The 18,723-nt window shown below is 43.0% G+C and overlaps 1 protein-coding gene across 4 annotated transcripts in view; it reads left to right on the top strand.

Annotated features, from left to right (window-relative positions):
- The first annotated feature begins 6,121 nt into the window (after positions 1-6,121).
- The window catches only part of ERO1B (endoplasmic reticulum oxidoreductase 1 beta), a 72,999-nt gene continuing 60,397 nt past the window's right edge, over positions 6,122-18,723 (top strand). For all 4 annotated transcript variants that reach the window (XM_086382807.1, XM_086382808.1, XM_086382809.1 and 1 more), the window contains exon 1: positions 6,122-7,337. In XM_086382807.1, the coding sequence (XP_086238933.1) occupies positions 7,236-7,337 (102 nt within the window). In that variant the 5' untranslated portion in view covers positions 6,122-7,235. The remainder of the gene's footprint in view (positions 7,338-18,723) is intronic.

The following is an 18,723-nucleotide window of genomic DNA, read 5'->3' on the forward strand; positions in this document are numbered from 1 at the left end:
GCTGGTAGTGTTTCTGTTTCTGCAAGGAGTGGTGAATGCGGGCAAAGGGGATTGGGCCTCAGGCTGGGAACAGGAGCTGGCAGGGCAGCACGGTGCAGGGTGAGAACAGAATATTTTAGGTAACATTCTAAATGTTGGTCGTCTTGCTCAAGTGGAAGGGAATACTGAATGTGTATATATGAGAGAATATAAAAAATAAACAAGCTACAAGGATACATTGTACAGCACAGGGGATATAGCCAATGTCTTATAATAACTTTAAATGGAGTATCAGTTCAGTTCAGTTCAGTCACTCAGTCATGTCCGACTCTTTGCGACCCCATGAATCGCAGCACGCCAGGCCTGCCTGTCCATCACCAACTCCCGGAGTTTAAAATGGAGTATAATTTATTTTTAAAATAGAATCACTATATTTTACACCCAAAACCAATAAAATATTGTAAATCAACTATACATCATTAACAAACAAAAACTAAAGAGTTCCCTGGCAGTTCAGTGGTTAGGGCTCCGAGTTCACACTGCAAGGGCATAGGCTCAATCCCTGGTTGAGGAACTAAGATCCCATATGCGATGCATGGCATGACAAAGAAAGCAAACAAATAAACAGAAACGTTCCTACATAGAACAAAGGAAATAATACACAAGAAACCAGCAACTATGTGATTCTGTTAAGGCCAAATGGGATCTAAATCTGAGTCAAGGTGTTGGCCAATAGGTGAGAATGATGGAGTTCAGATTCCTGCCCAACTGAGACTGGACAATCAAAACCAGACTCTACTGGGGGAAGGGGTTGTGGAAGGGAGACAGTAGGTCAGGAGGGATGGTGAGAGGAAGTGGGAATGTGACCACTGGAGAAGCAGCAGCACAAAGATGAAGCAGCTGACTGAACTCCATATATAATATATGCTTGATTGGACTCAGGTAAAAGCACTGAATTTGAAGAAACTAAACTTCTTGAGGTTCCTAATGACTGGTGGCACAGATCGACAGGAGGAAAGAACTCAGTCACTGCCGATGTAGAAACACCTCCAGCTGGCACTGAATGACCACCTGGAACCGTCTCTGCCATTCCCTGTCTGCAGTCACCGTCTCTGACCTTGGTATCCCATTCTATTCCCTGGGGTGTTCATTTTTACGTTATGCAAACATTCTTTCACGGTCGTGTGCCCTGGACCCTTTGCGAAGTGGACTGGAATAGGAGAGTGGATAGAAGACACAGTGTGCAGGAAGTGACAAAGGACTTTGTGATTATACAGTCTTTTGCATTCTAGAAATTAGAGTGGAGGGGGTGAAATCAGCAGAATTATAACTCTAGTTTTCCCAGTTATTTACATTTAATCCCTGATCGCATAATATATGAACTTCTAGCATAATACCATAATGTTCGTTATATAAAAGAAAGTTTTATCCAAACTACATATATCACTATGTAAACTCCTTTAGAAATGGAAATAATTCTGACTTAAGTTTATCAGCGTTCAAGCTGTTAAGTGAAAATACTTAAGTGTCACAGCTGAATAAATATTCAAGAAAAACAATGAATGCTTTAGGTAAGCCATGGGCAGCCAAGTTCTTTTATTTTAGTACTTTTCATCTCTATTGTGAATTGAAAAGGGGAGGAAATGCCCTCAGTAAAATTTAGAAATCCTATCATCAAGCAAAAATTCTCTTTATAGCTAAATTACAGGTAGAAATTCACTTTAAAAAATGCTATGGCCAGTTGTTAACACAGCATTACCATTTACAAATACAGTTCTTTAAACACAACAGATTGTCATTACTCAGCAGGTTCATTAATCACAATTCAGCTTGCTATCAGGAGTGAAAATTACTGGTGTTATTAAATTTCCACCCCATTACCTTGACTTTTATTTAGAAACATTCATCAACAATCTCCTCCTTCATTAGAAGTCACAAGTTAACCAAGCCAAAAAAACGAAGTCATCAAAGAAGCACAATTTGATGATATCTTGGAAATGCAAATACTTAGTGCAATTTGGTTAATTCACAAAGTCTTTTAAGCATTACAGTAATCTACTCCAGACAATTCTCAAGCCTTTGCTTCAACGGTTAGCTATGGACATTTCAAAGTGCTTGAGAAAAAAACAGAACTTGACAGTAGATTTCTGGTAATTGTCTCAAGCAGTCCTCTGACAATTACTCCTTCAGTTGCCTTTGTTTTTTTGTTAGTCCCCCAATACCCTCTGTTAAAAGAAGTGTAATTCATTGCCTTAAAGAAAAGCTGCAGGTTTCATCTTAGTGCCTTCACCAGAAATGTTCTGATCTAAGGAAGTCACTTCCCATCTGTCCACAGGAAAAGTTCTGGGTACCATACCCAGAACTGGTTCTCAGTTAGATGTCCTCCAAGATAAATTAAGATCCTAACTGATATTAACCAATCAACAAATGTTTATCAATTACTGTTCATAGGAACTGAGATAGCCATTAAAGAGAACAGAGTATAAGAAGATCAAGTCCTCTACAGCTTTACCCTCTAGATGTCTATAATATATGTATTCACAGGAGCAGCTAATACAGAGCAGCAGATTGTTGGCGCTAAAATTAATGTGCTAGGTAGGAACTATCAGAATGAATGTTTGAATATCTTACTCCTGACTACAGAGATGAGAAAATTCGGTCATCCTCTCAGAGCAGAAGTGAGATATGCTGTGAAAAGTAGGGGGAGAGGGAAAAAAAGGGTCCAGAGAGATGTATTTGAAAGCAAAGCAAAATCTGCAATAAATACTGGGTTGGCCCAAAATTTCATTTGGGTTTTCCCATAAGATGTTATGGAAAAACTTGAACTAATAGTTTGGTCAACCCAATATAAACATATATTTGTATACGGTGTAAATGTGACAACATTTCAAGTATAAATATTTATCTTGACTTCGCACGTTTTGACAGTATTCATTCAAAAAGCTGAAGCACACTCAGGTCATCCATGGCTGATTGTTTGGTTCCATGAAGAACCATGGGAAACATAGTCATGACGACCCTAGTAGGATCACAGTCTACACGAAGATTGTACCTCCAGGTTGTTGCTGCTGCTGCTAAGTCGCTTCAGTCGTGTCTGACTGTGCTACCACATGGACTGCAGCCTACCAGGATCCTCTGTCCACGGGATTTCCCAGGCAAGGGTACTGGAGTGGGTTGCCATTGCCTTATCCTGTAACTGCCTGCAATAATCTGTCCCAGCCAAATCAACTGTAAATTGCCATTATTTGCAATGAGAGAGTAGTACTGACTGACACTTCTCAGATTAATAGATCTGGGAGGTCTGGAAATATTTTCATTTGAGGAATGTGGTCAATTTTTCTACACCTTCAGTTCAGTTCAGTTCAGTCGCTCAGTCGTGTCAGACTCTTTGCAACCCCATGAACCACAGCACGCCAGGCCTCCTTGTCCATCACCAAATCTCGGAGTCTACTCAAACCCATGTCCATTGAGTCGGTGATGCCATCCAGCCATCTCATCCTCTGTCATTCCCTTCTCTTCCTGCCCTCAATCTTTCCCAGCATCAAGGTCTTTTCAAATGAGTCAGTTCTTCACATCAGGTGGCTAAAGTATTGAAGTTTCAGCTTCAACATCAGTCCTTCCAATGAACACCCAGGATGATGGACTGGTTGGATCTCCCTGCAATCCAAGGGACTCTCAAGGGTCTTCTCTAACACCACAATTCAAAAGCATCAATTCTTCGGTGCTCAGCCCTCTTTATAGTCCAACTCTCACATCCATACATGGAGAAGGAGATGGCAACCCACTCCAGTATTCTTGCCTGGAGAATCCCAGGGACGGGGGAGCCTGGTGGGCTGCCGTCTATGGGGTCACACAGAGTCGGACACGACTGAAGCGACTTAGCAGCAGCAGCAGCAGCAGCACATTCATACATGACTACTGGAAAAACCATGGCCTTGACTAGACGGACCTTCGTTGACAAAGTAATGTCTCTGCTTTTGAATATGCTGTCTAGGTTGTTCATAACTTTCCTTCTAAGGAGTAAGCGTGTTTTAATTTCATGGCTGCAATCACCATCTGCAGTGACCTTGGAGCCCCCAGAAAACAGTCAGCCACTGTTTCCACTGTCTCTCCATCTATTTGCCATGAAGTGATGGGACCAGATGTGATGATCTTAGGTTTCTAAATGTTGAGCTTTAAGCCAATTTTTTCACTCTCCTCTTTCACTTTCATCAAGAGGCTCTTCAGTTCTTCTTCACTTTCGCTCCAGGTAATTAAGGTCATCTAATCCAGATGATGTTAATAGATAAAATATTACAGAAAGTACAGAAGGCATTTGTTGTTATTGTTGGTGTTCAGTCACTAAGTCCTGTTTGACTCTTTGTGACAGAAGGCGTATTGTTGCTATTTCAGGGCTACCAGTGTCCTGAGGTGGTTTTTTTTTTGGTGTTCTAAGCTCAGGATGTCTGGAATAATTTAATGAATGTGTGAATACATGCTGAGGTGAAAAAAAAAAAAAGTATGTGCAAAGGGAGTACCTGAATAAATCCATGACTTCCTGAAAGGGACAACTGTCAGTTTTGTCTGACCAGCATCTTTTTTCCCGTCCATTAATGACTGAAGGCAGTAACAGTCAATCTTCATCTGTGTTATCACCTTGTGCACATCCCACTTAGTACTGTGCAGTTATCAATCAAATAGCTTGCTCCCTCTCCCCAAGGTAAACTCCAGAAAAAATTTGAATTTTGATAGGCAGGACAAAGACTAAAATGACTGGAGTTGCTCAATCCAATGTCAGTGTCCTAGAAAAGACTCTACTTGGAGTCCCTGAATGCTATCCTGATGGACTTTCCTTTCCTGAGGTATGAGCAGCAAAATCTTCCTGCGTACTAAAAACTATTCCACACTTTTAAAATTTGCTGAACTTTAATGTTTTTTTTTTTTAAGCTAGAGCTGATTTTTGTGGGTTACAACCAAAGGGAATTAGTGCATTCAGTTTACCTCTGTTACAACTTCCAAGCATATCAAGTAAAAATTATTTTTGCTTTTAAGCCAGGGATGAACTAGACATGTTTGGAGGCAGGAGAAAAAGGTGTTGAAGAAGAAAAGGACAGCAAGGCTGACTTCTGGGCATGTGACCTGTGTGTTAATGTTCTGCTGCTGTTGTCTTGAAATTCTTACTATTTTTTTGAGCCAGGACCTTGCATTTTCATTTTGCACGAGGCCCAGCCAATTATGAAAGTGCTTCATATGATATAAAGCACTATATGAAGGCTGATTAATGCCCCCTCCTCAAAGATGCTCACACCCTAGTTCCCAGGTCCTGTTAAGTATGTTACCCTATGTGGCAAAAAGGACTTTGCAAATGTGATTATGTTAAGGATTTTGAGTTGGGAAGATTATTTGGACTATCTGGTGGGCCCAAAGTAATTGCAAGGGTCCTTTAAAAGACAGAGGCACAGAATTAGAGTTAGAAAGAGAAAGCATGTGACAACAGAAGCAGAGGGAGTGAAATCTGACTGCGTGATGCCTGGTTATGAGCGAAGGAATGTAGGTGGCCTCTTTGTTGTTGCTCAGTCACTCAGTCGTGTCCGACTCCTTGAGACCTGTGGGCTTCAGCAAGCCAGGCTTCCCTGTCCTTCACTGTTTCTCAGAGTTTGCTCACTCATGTCCATTGAGTCAATACCATCCAACCATCTCATCCTGTCTCCCCCTTCTCCTCCTGCCCTTAATCTTTTCCAGTATCAGAGTCTTTTCCAATGAGCTGGCTCTTCGAAAAAGGTGGCCAAAGATTGGAACTTCAGCTTCAGCATCAGTCCTTCCAATGAAAAGTCAAGGAAACGTATTTTTCCCCTAGAGAAAGCCTCTAGAAAGAATGTAGCCCTGCTTATCCTAATTGAACTCATCTCCAGAACTGTAAGATGATAAATTTGTTGTAAGTCACTAAATCTGTGGTAATTTGTTATAAAAGTGACAGGAAACCTACACATTACAAGGTTACTATAAGGTCACCTTAAGGTGATGCCTTACTGCTGTTGCTGCAACGCTTCAGTCGTGTCCGGTGTCCGACTCTGTGCAACCCCAGAGACGGCAGCCCACCAGGCTCCCCCGTCCCTGGGATGCCTTACTAGTTTACCAGAAATCAAGACTATTAATAAAACTAATAGCAGCTATTTATTGAACATTTCTTTTGTTCTAGGACCATACTAAGCCCTTTATGTATGAAATCTTATGCAATCCTAGAACAATGTTTGAAGTGGGTATGCTTGTATTTACTTTAGAGACAGACAAACGGAGGTTCAGAGAGGTTAAGCAACTTGTCTAAAGTCACATAACCAACTAGAATGTTTTAGAGGTGGGAGCTGAACCCAGTTATCACTCCCAGTTCAACCCCATTGCCAGACTTTATATAAACCTGGGTTTGTTCCCATCCTTTAACGTTCATTATGTTTGTATGGGTCAACACAGGAGTCAAAGCTTGACCAGGGAGTCAGAGCCTGACCAGCCAGAGGACGACATCCACATCTGGGGCGTGTAAGATGGAGGAGCCCAAGCCAACTCCACAAGTCTCAGATGGCTCATCTAGGCACAGGCGATAGATGGGAGGCTACAGAAAAGTGGATGAGCCAAAGAAAGCGCCAGACATTGAAAGTTGAAGAGCCCTTGTTTTTCGTTTGCCTAGATCGTGGGCGAATCCTGAAGCCTCGTGGCGGTGCGGGTGTCAGGGGACAACGACAGAGGGAGGGGCCCCCGCCGGGTTTCCATGAGCAACTGCCAGGCGAGGGGGCGCGGCCGGCGGTCCGCGGGAAGGGCGGGCGTTCCTCTCCACCCGCCAGCACCGCCTCTTGTTTTGAAGGCCCGCGTGGTCTCGCGTCATTGGCCGCCGTGGAGCTCCGGGGAGGCGGGGCGGTCTCCGCGGCTGTAGCTCTCCAGTTACCCCCTCCGCCGGCCCCGCCTTCCGGCCGCCGGCGCCCACCGGGCCAACTGGACCACAACTCCCACAAGGCCTCGCGCTCGGAGAGGGGGGCGTGGCCGGGCGCAGGGGAAGCCGGGGGCGGGGCCGCCTAGGGGATGAAGTGGGGGCGCTCGATTCCTCAACCTCACTCACAGCTGCCGGGCGGCTGGGAGAGCGTCCTCCGCCACTGGACTGGCGTGCAGACCTCTGACCCTGGAGTCTCTCGGCCGCCGGGAACCGTCCTCTTGGGTCGTCGCCCGGGCTGCCCGCCGTTTCCCGGCCCCGAGGGGCCCGGCCGGCCGCGGCGGGGGGAGAGGTCAGCATGAGCCCGGGGGTCCGGCGGGCCGGCGCAGGGCAGGGGGCGGCGGCCGCGGTGCAGCTTCTCGTCACCCTGAGCTTCCTCCCGAGCGTCGTCGAGGCCCAGGTAAGCCGGAGTGATGGCGGTGCGGGGACCCCCGGCCGAACGCCGGCGGTGGAGGCGGCGACCGGGCCGCGACTGAGGCGCGGGCGGGCAGGGGAGGGAGCCCCGGGAGGTTTCTGACGAGCGGAAAAGCCGGGGGGCTGAAGCCCCGATCATCAAGTCCAGGAAACGCCTGCGAGCCGCTTGCGGTGTGAGGGGTGGTGATACGGGGTGATGGCAGGAAAAAGAGGAAGATGGTGACGGTCCCCTGAGGTGTTTTCGTTTTTATCTTTCTGATGTTTAAGCGGTTCCGAGTGTGGCGGGAGATGGGACGGGGATGAAAACCTCTGCGGCTGTTCTGGGATGAGAGCACGCAGAGAAAAGGGGAAGCCCTCCTCGCGGGGAACTCAGGGGATGGGTGGGGGGCAGGTGGGGAGTAGGTGACAGACCCAGCGGCCCTGCAGAAGCCAAGTCGATCGCGAGGGGGACAAGTCTGAACTTCCTTGACTTCTGGACTAGAGAGTCCCTCGCCTCTCTCAGGACCTTTGTATTTTTACCCAGCTTGTACTCCGTCTGCTGAGTGGCGTCGCCAGGTGAGCTCAAGTACCAGAGGGGGGCCCGTGTCTGACCTTGTGGCTCCCTCAGCAGTGAGTGATGGCCGATAAATTAGAGTTTGGGGGTTCTTTGTGAGGCGTAGCTTACAGAAGGGTTCTCAATACGCTGGTTCTCAATAGCTTCCCAGGGTCTTTTGCCTTAATAAAGGCTTCTTTTTTTTATACAGTAGAATTTGAATAGGCTTCTGCCAGGTGCTGTCTAGTCTGCACCTGCTGCAGAGTGGCAAAACTACTAAGAGCTAAAAAAAAACCAAAAAAACAACAAAAGGTGTCTCATGTGGCCAGATGATGAGGGGAGACATGGTTTGAAGCAATTAGTGCTGATGGTTAAGTCAAATTGAAGGTAACTCTTGCCTGGAAAATCCCATGGGCAGAGCAGCCTGCTAGTTTGCAGTCCATGGGGTCGCTAAGAGTCGGACACGACTGAGCGACTTCCCTTTTCACTTTTCACTTTCATGCATTGGAGAAGGAAACGACAACCCACTCCAGTGTTCTTACCTGGAGAATCCCAGGGACGGGGGAGCCTGGTAGGCTGCCGTCTACCGGGTCGCACAGAGTCGGACACGACTGAAGCGACTTAGCAGCAGCAGCAGCAGCAGCACATGCTAGTAAAGTAATGCTCAAAATTCTCCAAGCCAGGCTTCAGCAATACATGAACCGTGAACTTCCAGATGTTCGAGCTGGTTTTAGAAAAGGCAGAGGAACCAGAGATCAAATTGCCAACATCCGTTGGATCATCGAAAAAGCAAGAGAGTTCCAGAAAAACACTATTTCTGCTTCATTGACTATGCCAAAGCCTTTGACTGCGTGGATCACAATAAACTGTGGAAAATTCTGAAAGAGATGGGGATACCAGACCACCTGACCTGCCTCTTGAGAAACCTGTATGCAGGTCGGGAAGCAACAGTGAGAACCAGACACAGAACAATGGACTGGTTCCAGATAGGAAAAGGAGTTCGTCAAGGCTGTATATTGTCACCCTGCTTATTTAACTTATATACAGAGTACATCATGAGGAAACGCTGGGCTGGAAGAAGCACAAGCTGGAATCAAGACTGCCGGGAGAAATAGCAATAACCTCAGATATGCAGATGACACTACCCTTATGGCAGAAAGTGAAGAGGAACTAAAAAGCCTCTTCGTGAAAGTGAAAGAGGAGATTGAAAAAAATTGGCTTAAAGCTCAACATTCAGAAAACTAAGATCATGGCATCTGGTCCCATAACTTCATGGGAACTAGATGGGAAACAGTGGAAACAGTGTCAGACTTTATTTTGGGGGGCTCCAAAATCACTGCAGATGGTGACTGCAACCATGAAATTAAAAGATGCTTACTCCTTGGAATGAAAGTTATGACCAACCTAGATAGCATATTCAAAAGCAGAGCTATTATTTTGCCAACAAAGGTCCGTCTAGTCAAGGCTATGGTTTTTCCAGTGGTCATGTATGGATGTGAGAGTTGGACTGTGAAGAAAGCTGAGCGCCGAAGAATTGATGCTTTTGAACTGTGGTGTTGGAGGGAGATCCAACCAGTCCATTCTAAAGGAGATCAGTCCTGGGTGTTCATTGGAAGGACTGATGCTAAAGCTGAAACTCCAACACTTTGGCCACCTGATGCGAAGAGTTGATTCATTGGAAAAGACCCTGATGCTGGGAGGCATTAGGGGCAGGAGGAGAAGGGGATGACAGAGGATGAGATGGCTAGATGGCATCACTGACGCGATGGATGTGAGTTTGAGTGAACTCCGGGAGTTGGTGATGGACAGGGAGGCCTAGCATGCTGCGATTCATGGGGTCGCAAAGAGTTGGACATGACTGAGTGACTGAACTGAACTGAACTGATGACGGTAACAGTGCAAACATGTTTTTCTGACTTTATTCAGACACTTTTTTTCATGACCCTAAGGTGTTCTGAACTCCAGAATGCCTGAATACTCAGTTTCTCTCCCTGTGTGAATATTTTCTAAATGAATAATAAAAATAAAAGGGGAGGACTTTTAGTTTGGAAGGGTGGGATGTTAAAAATGCACATTCTCTGGACCCACTACCAACTGTTCTGATTTAATGGATCTGGATGTGATCCAGGAATCAGTAATTTAAACCAGGTTTGCAAGTAACTAATGTAGTTATCGTTTTAGCTATCTTACAACACCACTTGGAAACACTTGAAATAGATAGTGGCAATCTACCAGACTTATAAAAAGTATATTTTCTAAATTGTCTTTGATAAAGTTATTTTCTAGTTATTAGTGGGCTATTTCTTTTTGAATAGAGTTTACATTTAGATATTTTTCTAAAGTTTATTTTTTCTCATTTTCTCTTTCTTTTTAGATAGTATATTTTAATTGTATACTTTCTCACCAATTTAGAAGCTTCATTTTAGGTTTCTGTCACAAATTAATGTGTATTAATGTTTTATAATTGCATGTGTACTCTAAATGTTATTATATCCAAATGAATATATATGATTTAAATTTCATTATGTCCAAATGAATATATGTAGTTCAACAGTTAAGGATTTGTGCATATTCAAGGTAGCGTGTGCCAAAGAGTCCTCAAAATTGAATACATATGGTTTTTGTTTCCAGTGATACTTTCTCATATAGTGTTCAATCATACTTTAATCTGTAACATGTTTAAAAATACATTGTCTCATTTCATTTGACACATCTTTCACACAGTGAGGTAACTGACATTTAAAGAGCTTACATGATTAATATCACAGTTAAGTAAGTGAAGGAGAGTATCTTTCTGGTCTATACAGTTGCATCTCAGTATGCTTGCTTCTTTATGGTATAGAAATAAAGTAGAGGGAGACCCAGGAAAATAAAAAGGTGGAACTAAGCCAGTTCTTTCTCTTCTCTTTCATTCACTAACTTGGAAGAAAATCAGTAAAGAATAAAGGGAAGAATTAATTTTTTGAAGGATATTTCTGTTCACAAGTACGCATTTGTGCAACACATACCCCATGTTCTTGTAAATGAAATGCAAGTGTGCTTTGTATTGGGTTGGCCAAAAAGTTTATTTGAATGAACTTTTTGGCCAACCTTGAGTATGATAAAACACTAGAAACTTAAATTGTAGTGGATACAAATGAGGTAACAAGTTAATCTTCCCATAAAGAAGTAACTTCAGATTTTAAATTTTTTCTAAGTGCATTTCTGAGCTGGCAAGAAATCAAGGAATATATAAAGCCTCCTCCACCCCCCAAAATGGAAAGCCAGAACTTTGAGACTCAGTGCTGCTTCAGTGCCATTACCCTGACCACTTCCTCTGAACTCTGAAGACCTTGAGCTTCTGCTCTGACAACTGCATGGAGTGGCATAAACAAGAAATAAAACCCACATCTGCCCAAATAGAGGGAAGTAAAAGGGGCCCTCACCATAAGCTTGGGCTCCAAAGAGCTACATCTTAAATATAAGGAGAAATGAAATCCACCACAAGTAAGGGGAGAATGAACAAACATGCTAGGGGAAGGCAGGGGGAAAACTGCCTTGAGAATTTCTATGAGCTGTCCTTATACAGGGCAAATTCATGCTACCTGTGAAGGGAAAATCTTCAAGTGGAAAATTTAATTTGTAGCAATCTCAGGTTGGTGTGCTCTGAGTTTACAGGTAAAAACAAATATCCATCCCCTCTGGAGGGCTTCTCTGGTGGCTCAGTGGTAAAGAATCTGCCTGCCGATACAGGAGATGTAGGAGACATGGGTTCATCCCTGGGACAGGAAGATCCCCTGGAGAAGGAAATGGCCACACTCCAGTAGTCTGACTTGGGAAATTCCATGACCCAGGAACCTGGCGGTCTACAGTCCATGGGGTTGCAAAAGAGTCAGACTTGACTTAGTGATTAAACTACCACCATTACCATCCCCTCTGGAGGAATTCATTGTCTACACAGGCCCTAAAGAATTTTTGAAGATGAAGTGTCAAGAAAAATAAGCTAATAGTCAAAAACCACAGAACACACAAAGGCAACGTGAATGCGATATTTAGAAATATAGATTATAGAATTAGGTCTGTAATAAGTGTAGATTTTTTTCAAATAATCAGGTATTATTTAAAATCACCATGTTTAAATGGGGCTTCCCTGGTGTGTCAGACAGTAAAGAATCTGCCTGCAATGAGGGAGACCTGGGTTCAATCCCTAGGTCAGGAAGATCCCCTGGAGAAGGGAACAGCTATCCACTCAAGTATTTTTTCCTAGAGAATTCCATGGACAGAGGAGTCTGGTGGGCTTAAGTCTAGTTCAGTTCAGTCACTCAGTTGTGTCTGACTCTTTGCGACCCCATGGACTGCAGCACACCAGGCTTCCCTGTCCATCACCAACTTCCAGAGTGTGCTCACACTCACGTCCTTCGAATTGGTGATGCCATCCAACCTTCTCATCTTCTGTCGTCCCCTTCTCCTATTGCCTTCAATGTTTCCCAGCATCAGGGTCTTTTCCAATGAGTCAGTTCTTCGCATCAGATGGCCAAAGTATTGGAGTTTCAGCTTCAGCATCAGTCCTTCCAATGAACATTCAGGACTGATTTCCTTTAAGATTGACTGGTTGGATCTCCTTGCAGCCCAAGGAACTCTCAAGGATCTTCTCCAACACCACAGTTGAATAGCATCAATTCTTCAGCACTCAGCTTTCTTTTATGGTCCAACTGTCACATCCGTACATGACTACTGGAAAAAACCATAGCTTTGACTAGATTTACTTTTGTCAGCAAAGTAATGTGTCTCTTTTTAATATGCTATCTACTTTGGTCATAGCTTTGCTTTTCTTTGAAGGAGTAAGTGTCTTTTAATTTCATGGCTGCAGTCACCATCTGCAGTGATTTTGGAGCTCAGAAAAATAAAGTCTGTCCCTGTTTGCATTGGTTCTCCATCTATTTGCCATGAAGTGATGGGACCGGATGCCATGATCTTAGTTTTCTGAATGTTGAGTTTTAAGCCAACTTTTTCACTCTTCTCTTTCACTTTCAACAAGAGGTTCTTTAGTTCTTCTTCACTTTCTGTCATAAAGGTGGTGTCATCTGCATATCTGAAGTTATTGATATTTCTCCTGGCAGTCATAATTCCAGCTTGTGCTTCATCCAGCCCAGCATTCCATGGGGTCACAAAGAGTCAGACTAACTATCTATCTAACTCAGGAGTGAGCAACTAACACTTTCACATGTTTAAATATAAAGACTTAAAAGTATGAAAAAGAACAAGAAATTTTAAAGAATGGCCCCAAAGTTCAAAACATAATGAAATAGAAGTTTTAGAAATCAAATTAACAACTTGATGGATGAAGTGGTTGATTATATCCAGCAGAAAAAAATGATTATTGAATTGAAAAACCATTTTATGTCCTTTTTTTCCTTTAATCTCCCAATACCTTCTTTTGATCCTAACTCTTAGCTTTATATTTTACTAAATTGGAATAATCAGAATAATCCACATCTGTCCACCTACTAGTCTCTGACCCACATATTTTGACTTCTGTAGATTATCATAAACTGTTAGTACTCTTATCAGAGACCAATCCCTCCACTTGCATTTTGGTCCCATTCCTTCTTTCCAGTTCAAGGACATGGCTCCAGCAAATTTTCCCTTTCTCTTCTGGTTCATTGATTTTTTTTTTCCCCTTCTCTAATGGACTGTTGTTGTTGCTAAGTCATGTCTTGACTCTTTTTGTGATCCCATGGGCTATATAGCCCACCAGGCTCCTCTGTTCATGGGATTTCTCAGGCAAGAATACTGGAGTGGATTGACATTTCCTTTTCCAGGGGATCTTCCCAATTCAGTTATCAAACCTGAGTCTCCTGTATTGGCAGGCGGATTCTTTACCACTGAGCCTGTTACTGTCATCATAAAACATGCTGTTAATTCTACGATTTTAAAGTTCTCTCTTGACCCACTCATCTCTTATGACTCTGCTTAATTTTTCTCTTTTCTATAGAGAAACCCCTCAAAAGAGTTACCTTTATCTTTCCTATTCTGATCATTCAGCCCATTTCAGTCTGACTTTTGCCTCTACTACTTCTCCAAAATGGCTCTTGTCAAAATCACTAATGTCTTTCTTGCTGCTAAAGCGATTTTTTTGCTAAACCTAAGATTTAAAAACTATTTTGCAGACTTTTTTCATAGCTCATCACTCACTGTCTTTGACATACTTTTGTTTTTTCTTTTTTTTTTTTTTACTTCCAAGATAGTATATTTTTCTGATTTCTTTCCTTTCTGCAGGCCAGTCTTTATTAGAATCCCTTGCTTGTTCCTAATTGTTTGAACCTCAAGGTTCAAATCTTACACTCTCTCTTCTCTCCACCTTGGCCATCTTTTAGTCTCTTGGCTTTAAATACCTGGAATTCAGGAGACCCGGGTTCAATCCCTGGGTTGGGAAGACCCCTGGAGAAGGAAATGGCAACCCACTCCAGTACTCTTGCCTGGAGAATTCTATGGAGGTTGGTGGGCTACAGTCCATGGGGTTGCAAAGAGTCGGACAGGACTTCACTTTCACTTTCACTTTCTTATGGTATTTAGTATCTATATCTCAGAATCTCTAGTCTAGGATTCTCAGCTCTAGATCCATATATCTAACTACTTTTTCAGTGTTTCCACTTAGATAGTTAATAGGTATCACAAATTTGATGTATTAAGAACTAAATTCCTGACTTTATCCCCCTCAAATCTGTTCTTCTCACTGTCTCCTCCCCCTTAAACATATACTATAGCCACACTGACCTCCTTGCTATCCCTCAAAGATGGCAAATATCCTCTTGCTTTGAGTCCCTTGGACCTGCAGTTTCCTCTACATAGCTAACACACTTCTCATGTATTCATATGGTTCGCTCGCTCACTTTCTTAGGTTTCTGCTTAAGTGTCATGTTACCTGCCGTGTTCACTTACCTAAATTGTCACCTTCCATGATCATACAATATAAAAGAGAAACCCTTCATCCTCACCTTGTACTACTCCATATTCCTTTCAGTTCAGTTCAGTTCAGTCACTCAGTCGTGTCCGACTCTTTGCGACCCCATGAATCGCAGCACGCCAGGCTTCCCTGTCCATTACCAATTCCCGGAGTTCACTCAGACTCACGTCCATCGAGTCAGTGATGCCATTCAGCCATCTCATCCTCTGTCGTCCCCTTCTCCTCCCACCCCCAATCCCTCCCAGCATCAGAGTCTTTTCCATTGGGTCAACTCTTCGCATGAGGTGGCCAAAGTACTGGAGTTTCAGCTTTAGTATTCCTTCCAAAGAAATCCCAGGGCTGATCTCCTTCAGAATGGACTAGTTGGATCTCCTTGCGGTCCAAGGAACTCTCAAGAGTCTTCTCCAACACCACAGTTCAAAAGCATCAATTCTTCGGCGCTCAGCTTTCTTCACAGTCCAACTCTCGCATCCATACATGACCACAGGAAAAACCATAGCCTTGACTAGATGGACCTTTGTTGGCAAAGTAATGTCTCTGCTTTTGAATATGCTATCTAGGTTGTTCATAACTTTCCTTCCAAGGAGTAAGCGTCTTTTAATTTCATGGCTGCAGTCACCATCTGCAGTGATTTTGGAGCCCCCAAAAAATAAAGTCTGACACTGTTTCCATTGTTTCCCCATCTGTTTCCCATGAAGTCATGGAACCAGATGCCATGATCTTAGTTTTCTGAATGTTGAGCTTCAAGCCAACTTTTTCACTCTCCACTTTCACTTTCATCAAGAGGCTTTTCAGTTCCTCTCCACTTTCTGCCATAAGGGTGGTGTCATCTGCATATCTGAGGTTATTGATATTTCTCCCAGCAATCTTGATTCCAGCTTGTGCTTCTTCCAGCCCAGCATTTCTCATGATGTACTCTGCGTAGAAGTTAAATAAGCAGGGTGACAATATACAGCCTTGACATACTCCTTTTCCTATTTGGAATCAGTCTGTTGTTCCATGTCCAGTTCTAACTGTTGCTTCCTGACCTGCATATAGGTTTCTCAAGCCTCTGCTTTAAAATTTTTCAGTGGTTTCCTGTGTAACTCAATGTGGTATAATACAAAAACATGCTTGCTGTTTGTCCCCTGTTGTTGGCACAGCGTTCCTAAAACCTTGGAATTTACTGAGAAATAGGAATGCTCCTTTCAGTCATACCTGAGTTTATGCTGTTGAGGTGACTTAGGTGGGAACCTCTAGAGAGCTTAAGGATGATGATCCTGGTCCAAAAAGGCCAGGTGCTTAGAGGATTAGAACTTTTGTCCCTTCCCACTGACCTCTAGGTTTGGGAGAGGGGTAAAGTAGTTTGAGCTCTGTAAAAACTCTTAAGAGAGTTTTTGATGGGTTTTGATGAGCTCCCAAATTGGTGAACACATAGACTTTCTGGGAGGGTAGCTCAGAGGCATGGAAGTTCTGCACGTGCACCCCCAATACCTGTCCTGTGCATTTCCTCTTTTTGTCTGTTTTTGAGTTGGACCCTTTGCAGTAAACATAAGTAAAGTGTTTTCCTGAGTTCTGTAAGTCATTCTAGCAAATTATCAAACCTGAGAAGGAAGTTGTGGGAATCCCTGTTTATAGCCAGTCAGTACAGGTGATCCAGGGCTTGGACCGGTGTCTGAAGTGGGAGCAGTCCTATGTGACTGAACCCTTAATCTGTGGGTGCTGCTCCAATTCCAGATAATATTAGAATTGAATTGGGCACCCAGTTGATGCTGGAGAGTTGGAGAGTTGGCTGGTGTGAGAAAATATTTGACTCAGAAAAGCCAATATTTTAATAATAGGCCCCTAATTCTCCTTTTGTTATTGTTTAGTTGCTAAGTTGTGTCCGACTCTTTGCAGCTCCATGGACTTCCCAACACAGATATTGAACCTGTGTCTCCTGCTGGGAAGGTGAATTCTTTACCAACGAGCCACCTGGGAAGACCCAGTTCTCATTTTCCCTGCTAGATAATCTTCCTTGTTGTTTCCTGTTGTTCTGGGGCGGCATTGGGCCTTACTGCATCAGGGCCTTTGCATTTAGTATTCTCAGTGCCTGGAATTCTTTTCACCCTCCCCCTTCAAAAAAAAAAGCTTGATTTGCTCCTTCCCCACTTTAACTTTGGCTGAAACTTCAGTGAGACCTTTCGTACCTATCTCTCTTTAAAAATGAGCAGTCCCAGTTTTGTAACACCTGTCTCAATTTTCTAGTTTTCCTCCATATTGCTTTATTATCATCTAACAGACTCTATACTTTGCTCATGCATTTTTTTTCTCTCCTATGAAAATGTTAACACCTGAAGGGAAGAGATTTTTGTCTTTTTTTTCTTTTCTTTCTTCTAAGGACAGTGCAGGGCTTATGTTAGGCCCTCAATAAATATGTTGGATAAATGAATAAATGAATGGAAAAAAGTGCAAATAAATTATTCAGAATGAAGCTCAGAAAGGTAACAGAATAGTAAATGTTATAGAGAGCTTAAGATACATGAAGAATAAAATAAGACGGTCTAGTATGGTGCGTTCCAGAGGTTAAAATAGAATAGGGAAAAAGCAATATTGATTACTACATTGAAAAAGACAACCCAGTAGAAAAATGAACAAAAGATATGAACAGAAATTTTACACAAGCAGAAAGACAAGTGTTTTATAAAACATTAGAATTTTGTACCTAATGGCACCCCACTCCAGTACTCTTGCCTGGAAAATCCCATGGACGAAGGAGCCTGGTAGGCTCCAGTCCATGGGGTCGCTAAGAGTCGGGCATGACTGAGTGACTTCACTTTCACTTTTCACTTTCATGCATTGGAAAAGGAAATGGCAACCCACTCCGGTGTTCTTGCCTGGAGAATCCCAGGGACAGAGGAGCCTAGCGGGCTGCCGTCTATGGGGTCGCACAGAGTTGGACACGACTGAAGCGACTTAGCAGCAGCAGCAGTGCAAAAAAAAAAAAAAAAAATCAAATATCCTTTACAATTTGTTCTCTGTATTCATGAACTTGGATTTGTTGTCGTTTTCTGTTCAGACTATACATGAAAGTGAGATCATACGGTTTTTATCTTTCTCTGAGTTATTTCACTTAGCACAGTGTCCTCAAGTTCCATCCATGTGGCAAATGGCCAGTTTTTTGTTTTTTTTTCCATTACTAGGTGTATTGTGTATATATCCCACATCTTCTTTGTTCATCCTTCAGTTGATTCTTAGGTCACTTCCATAGTTGGTTATTGTAAATAATACTGCAGTGAACATGGGGCTACATGTATCTTTAAGTTAGTGTATTTGTTTTCTTCAGGTGAATACCAAAAAGTGAAATTGCTGGATTTTGTGGTAGTTCTATTTTAAAGTTTTTCTGTAACCTCCATACTCTTCTCCATAGTGGATGCACCAGTTTACAGTCCAGCAACAGTGCACAAGGGTTTTCTTTTCTCTACATCCTCACCAACACCTGTTACTATGGTCTTTTTGATAATAACCATTCTAACAGGTGTGACATGATATCTCATTATAGTTTTGATTTTCATTTCCTTGATGTTGGTGATATTGAGCACCTTTTTGTGTACTTGGTGGCCATTCATATGTCTTCTTTGGAAAAATATTTAGATCTTTAAATAAAAATATTTTCCCGTTTAAAAATACTTTTATTTATTCATTTATTTTTGGCTTTGCTGGGTCTTCATTGCTGCTCAGGCTTTTCTCTAGTTGCAGTGCCTGGGCTTCTCATCACAGTGACTTTTCTTGTTGAAGGGCATGGGCCCTAGGGTTTTCGGTTTCGTTCCGTAGTTGTGGTGCACGGGCCTCGTTGCTCCTTGGCATGTGGGGTCTTCCCGGAGTGGGGTTGAACCAGTGCCTCCTGCATTGGCAGGTGGATTCTTTACCACTGAG

The sequence above is a fragment of the Bos grunniens genome, chromosome 28 (genome assembly GCF_055505025.1).
Source record: "Bos grunniens cultivar Pamir isolate PY7600 chromosome 28, Bosgru_T2T1.0, whole genome shotgun sequence".
Lineage (NCBI taxonomy): Eukaryota > Metazoa > Chordata > Mammalia > Artiodactyla > Bovidae > Bos > Bos grunniens.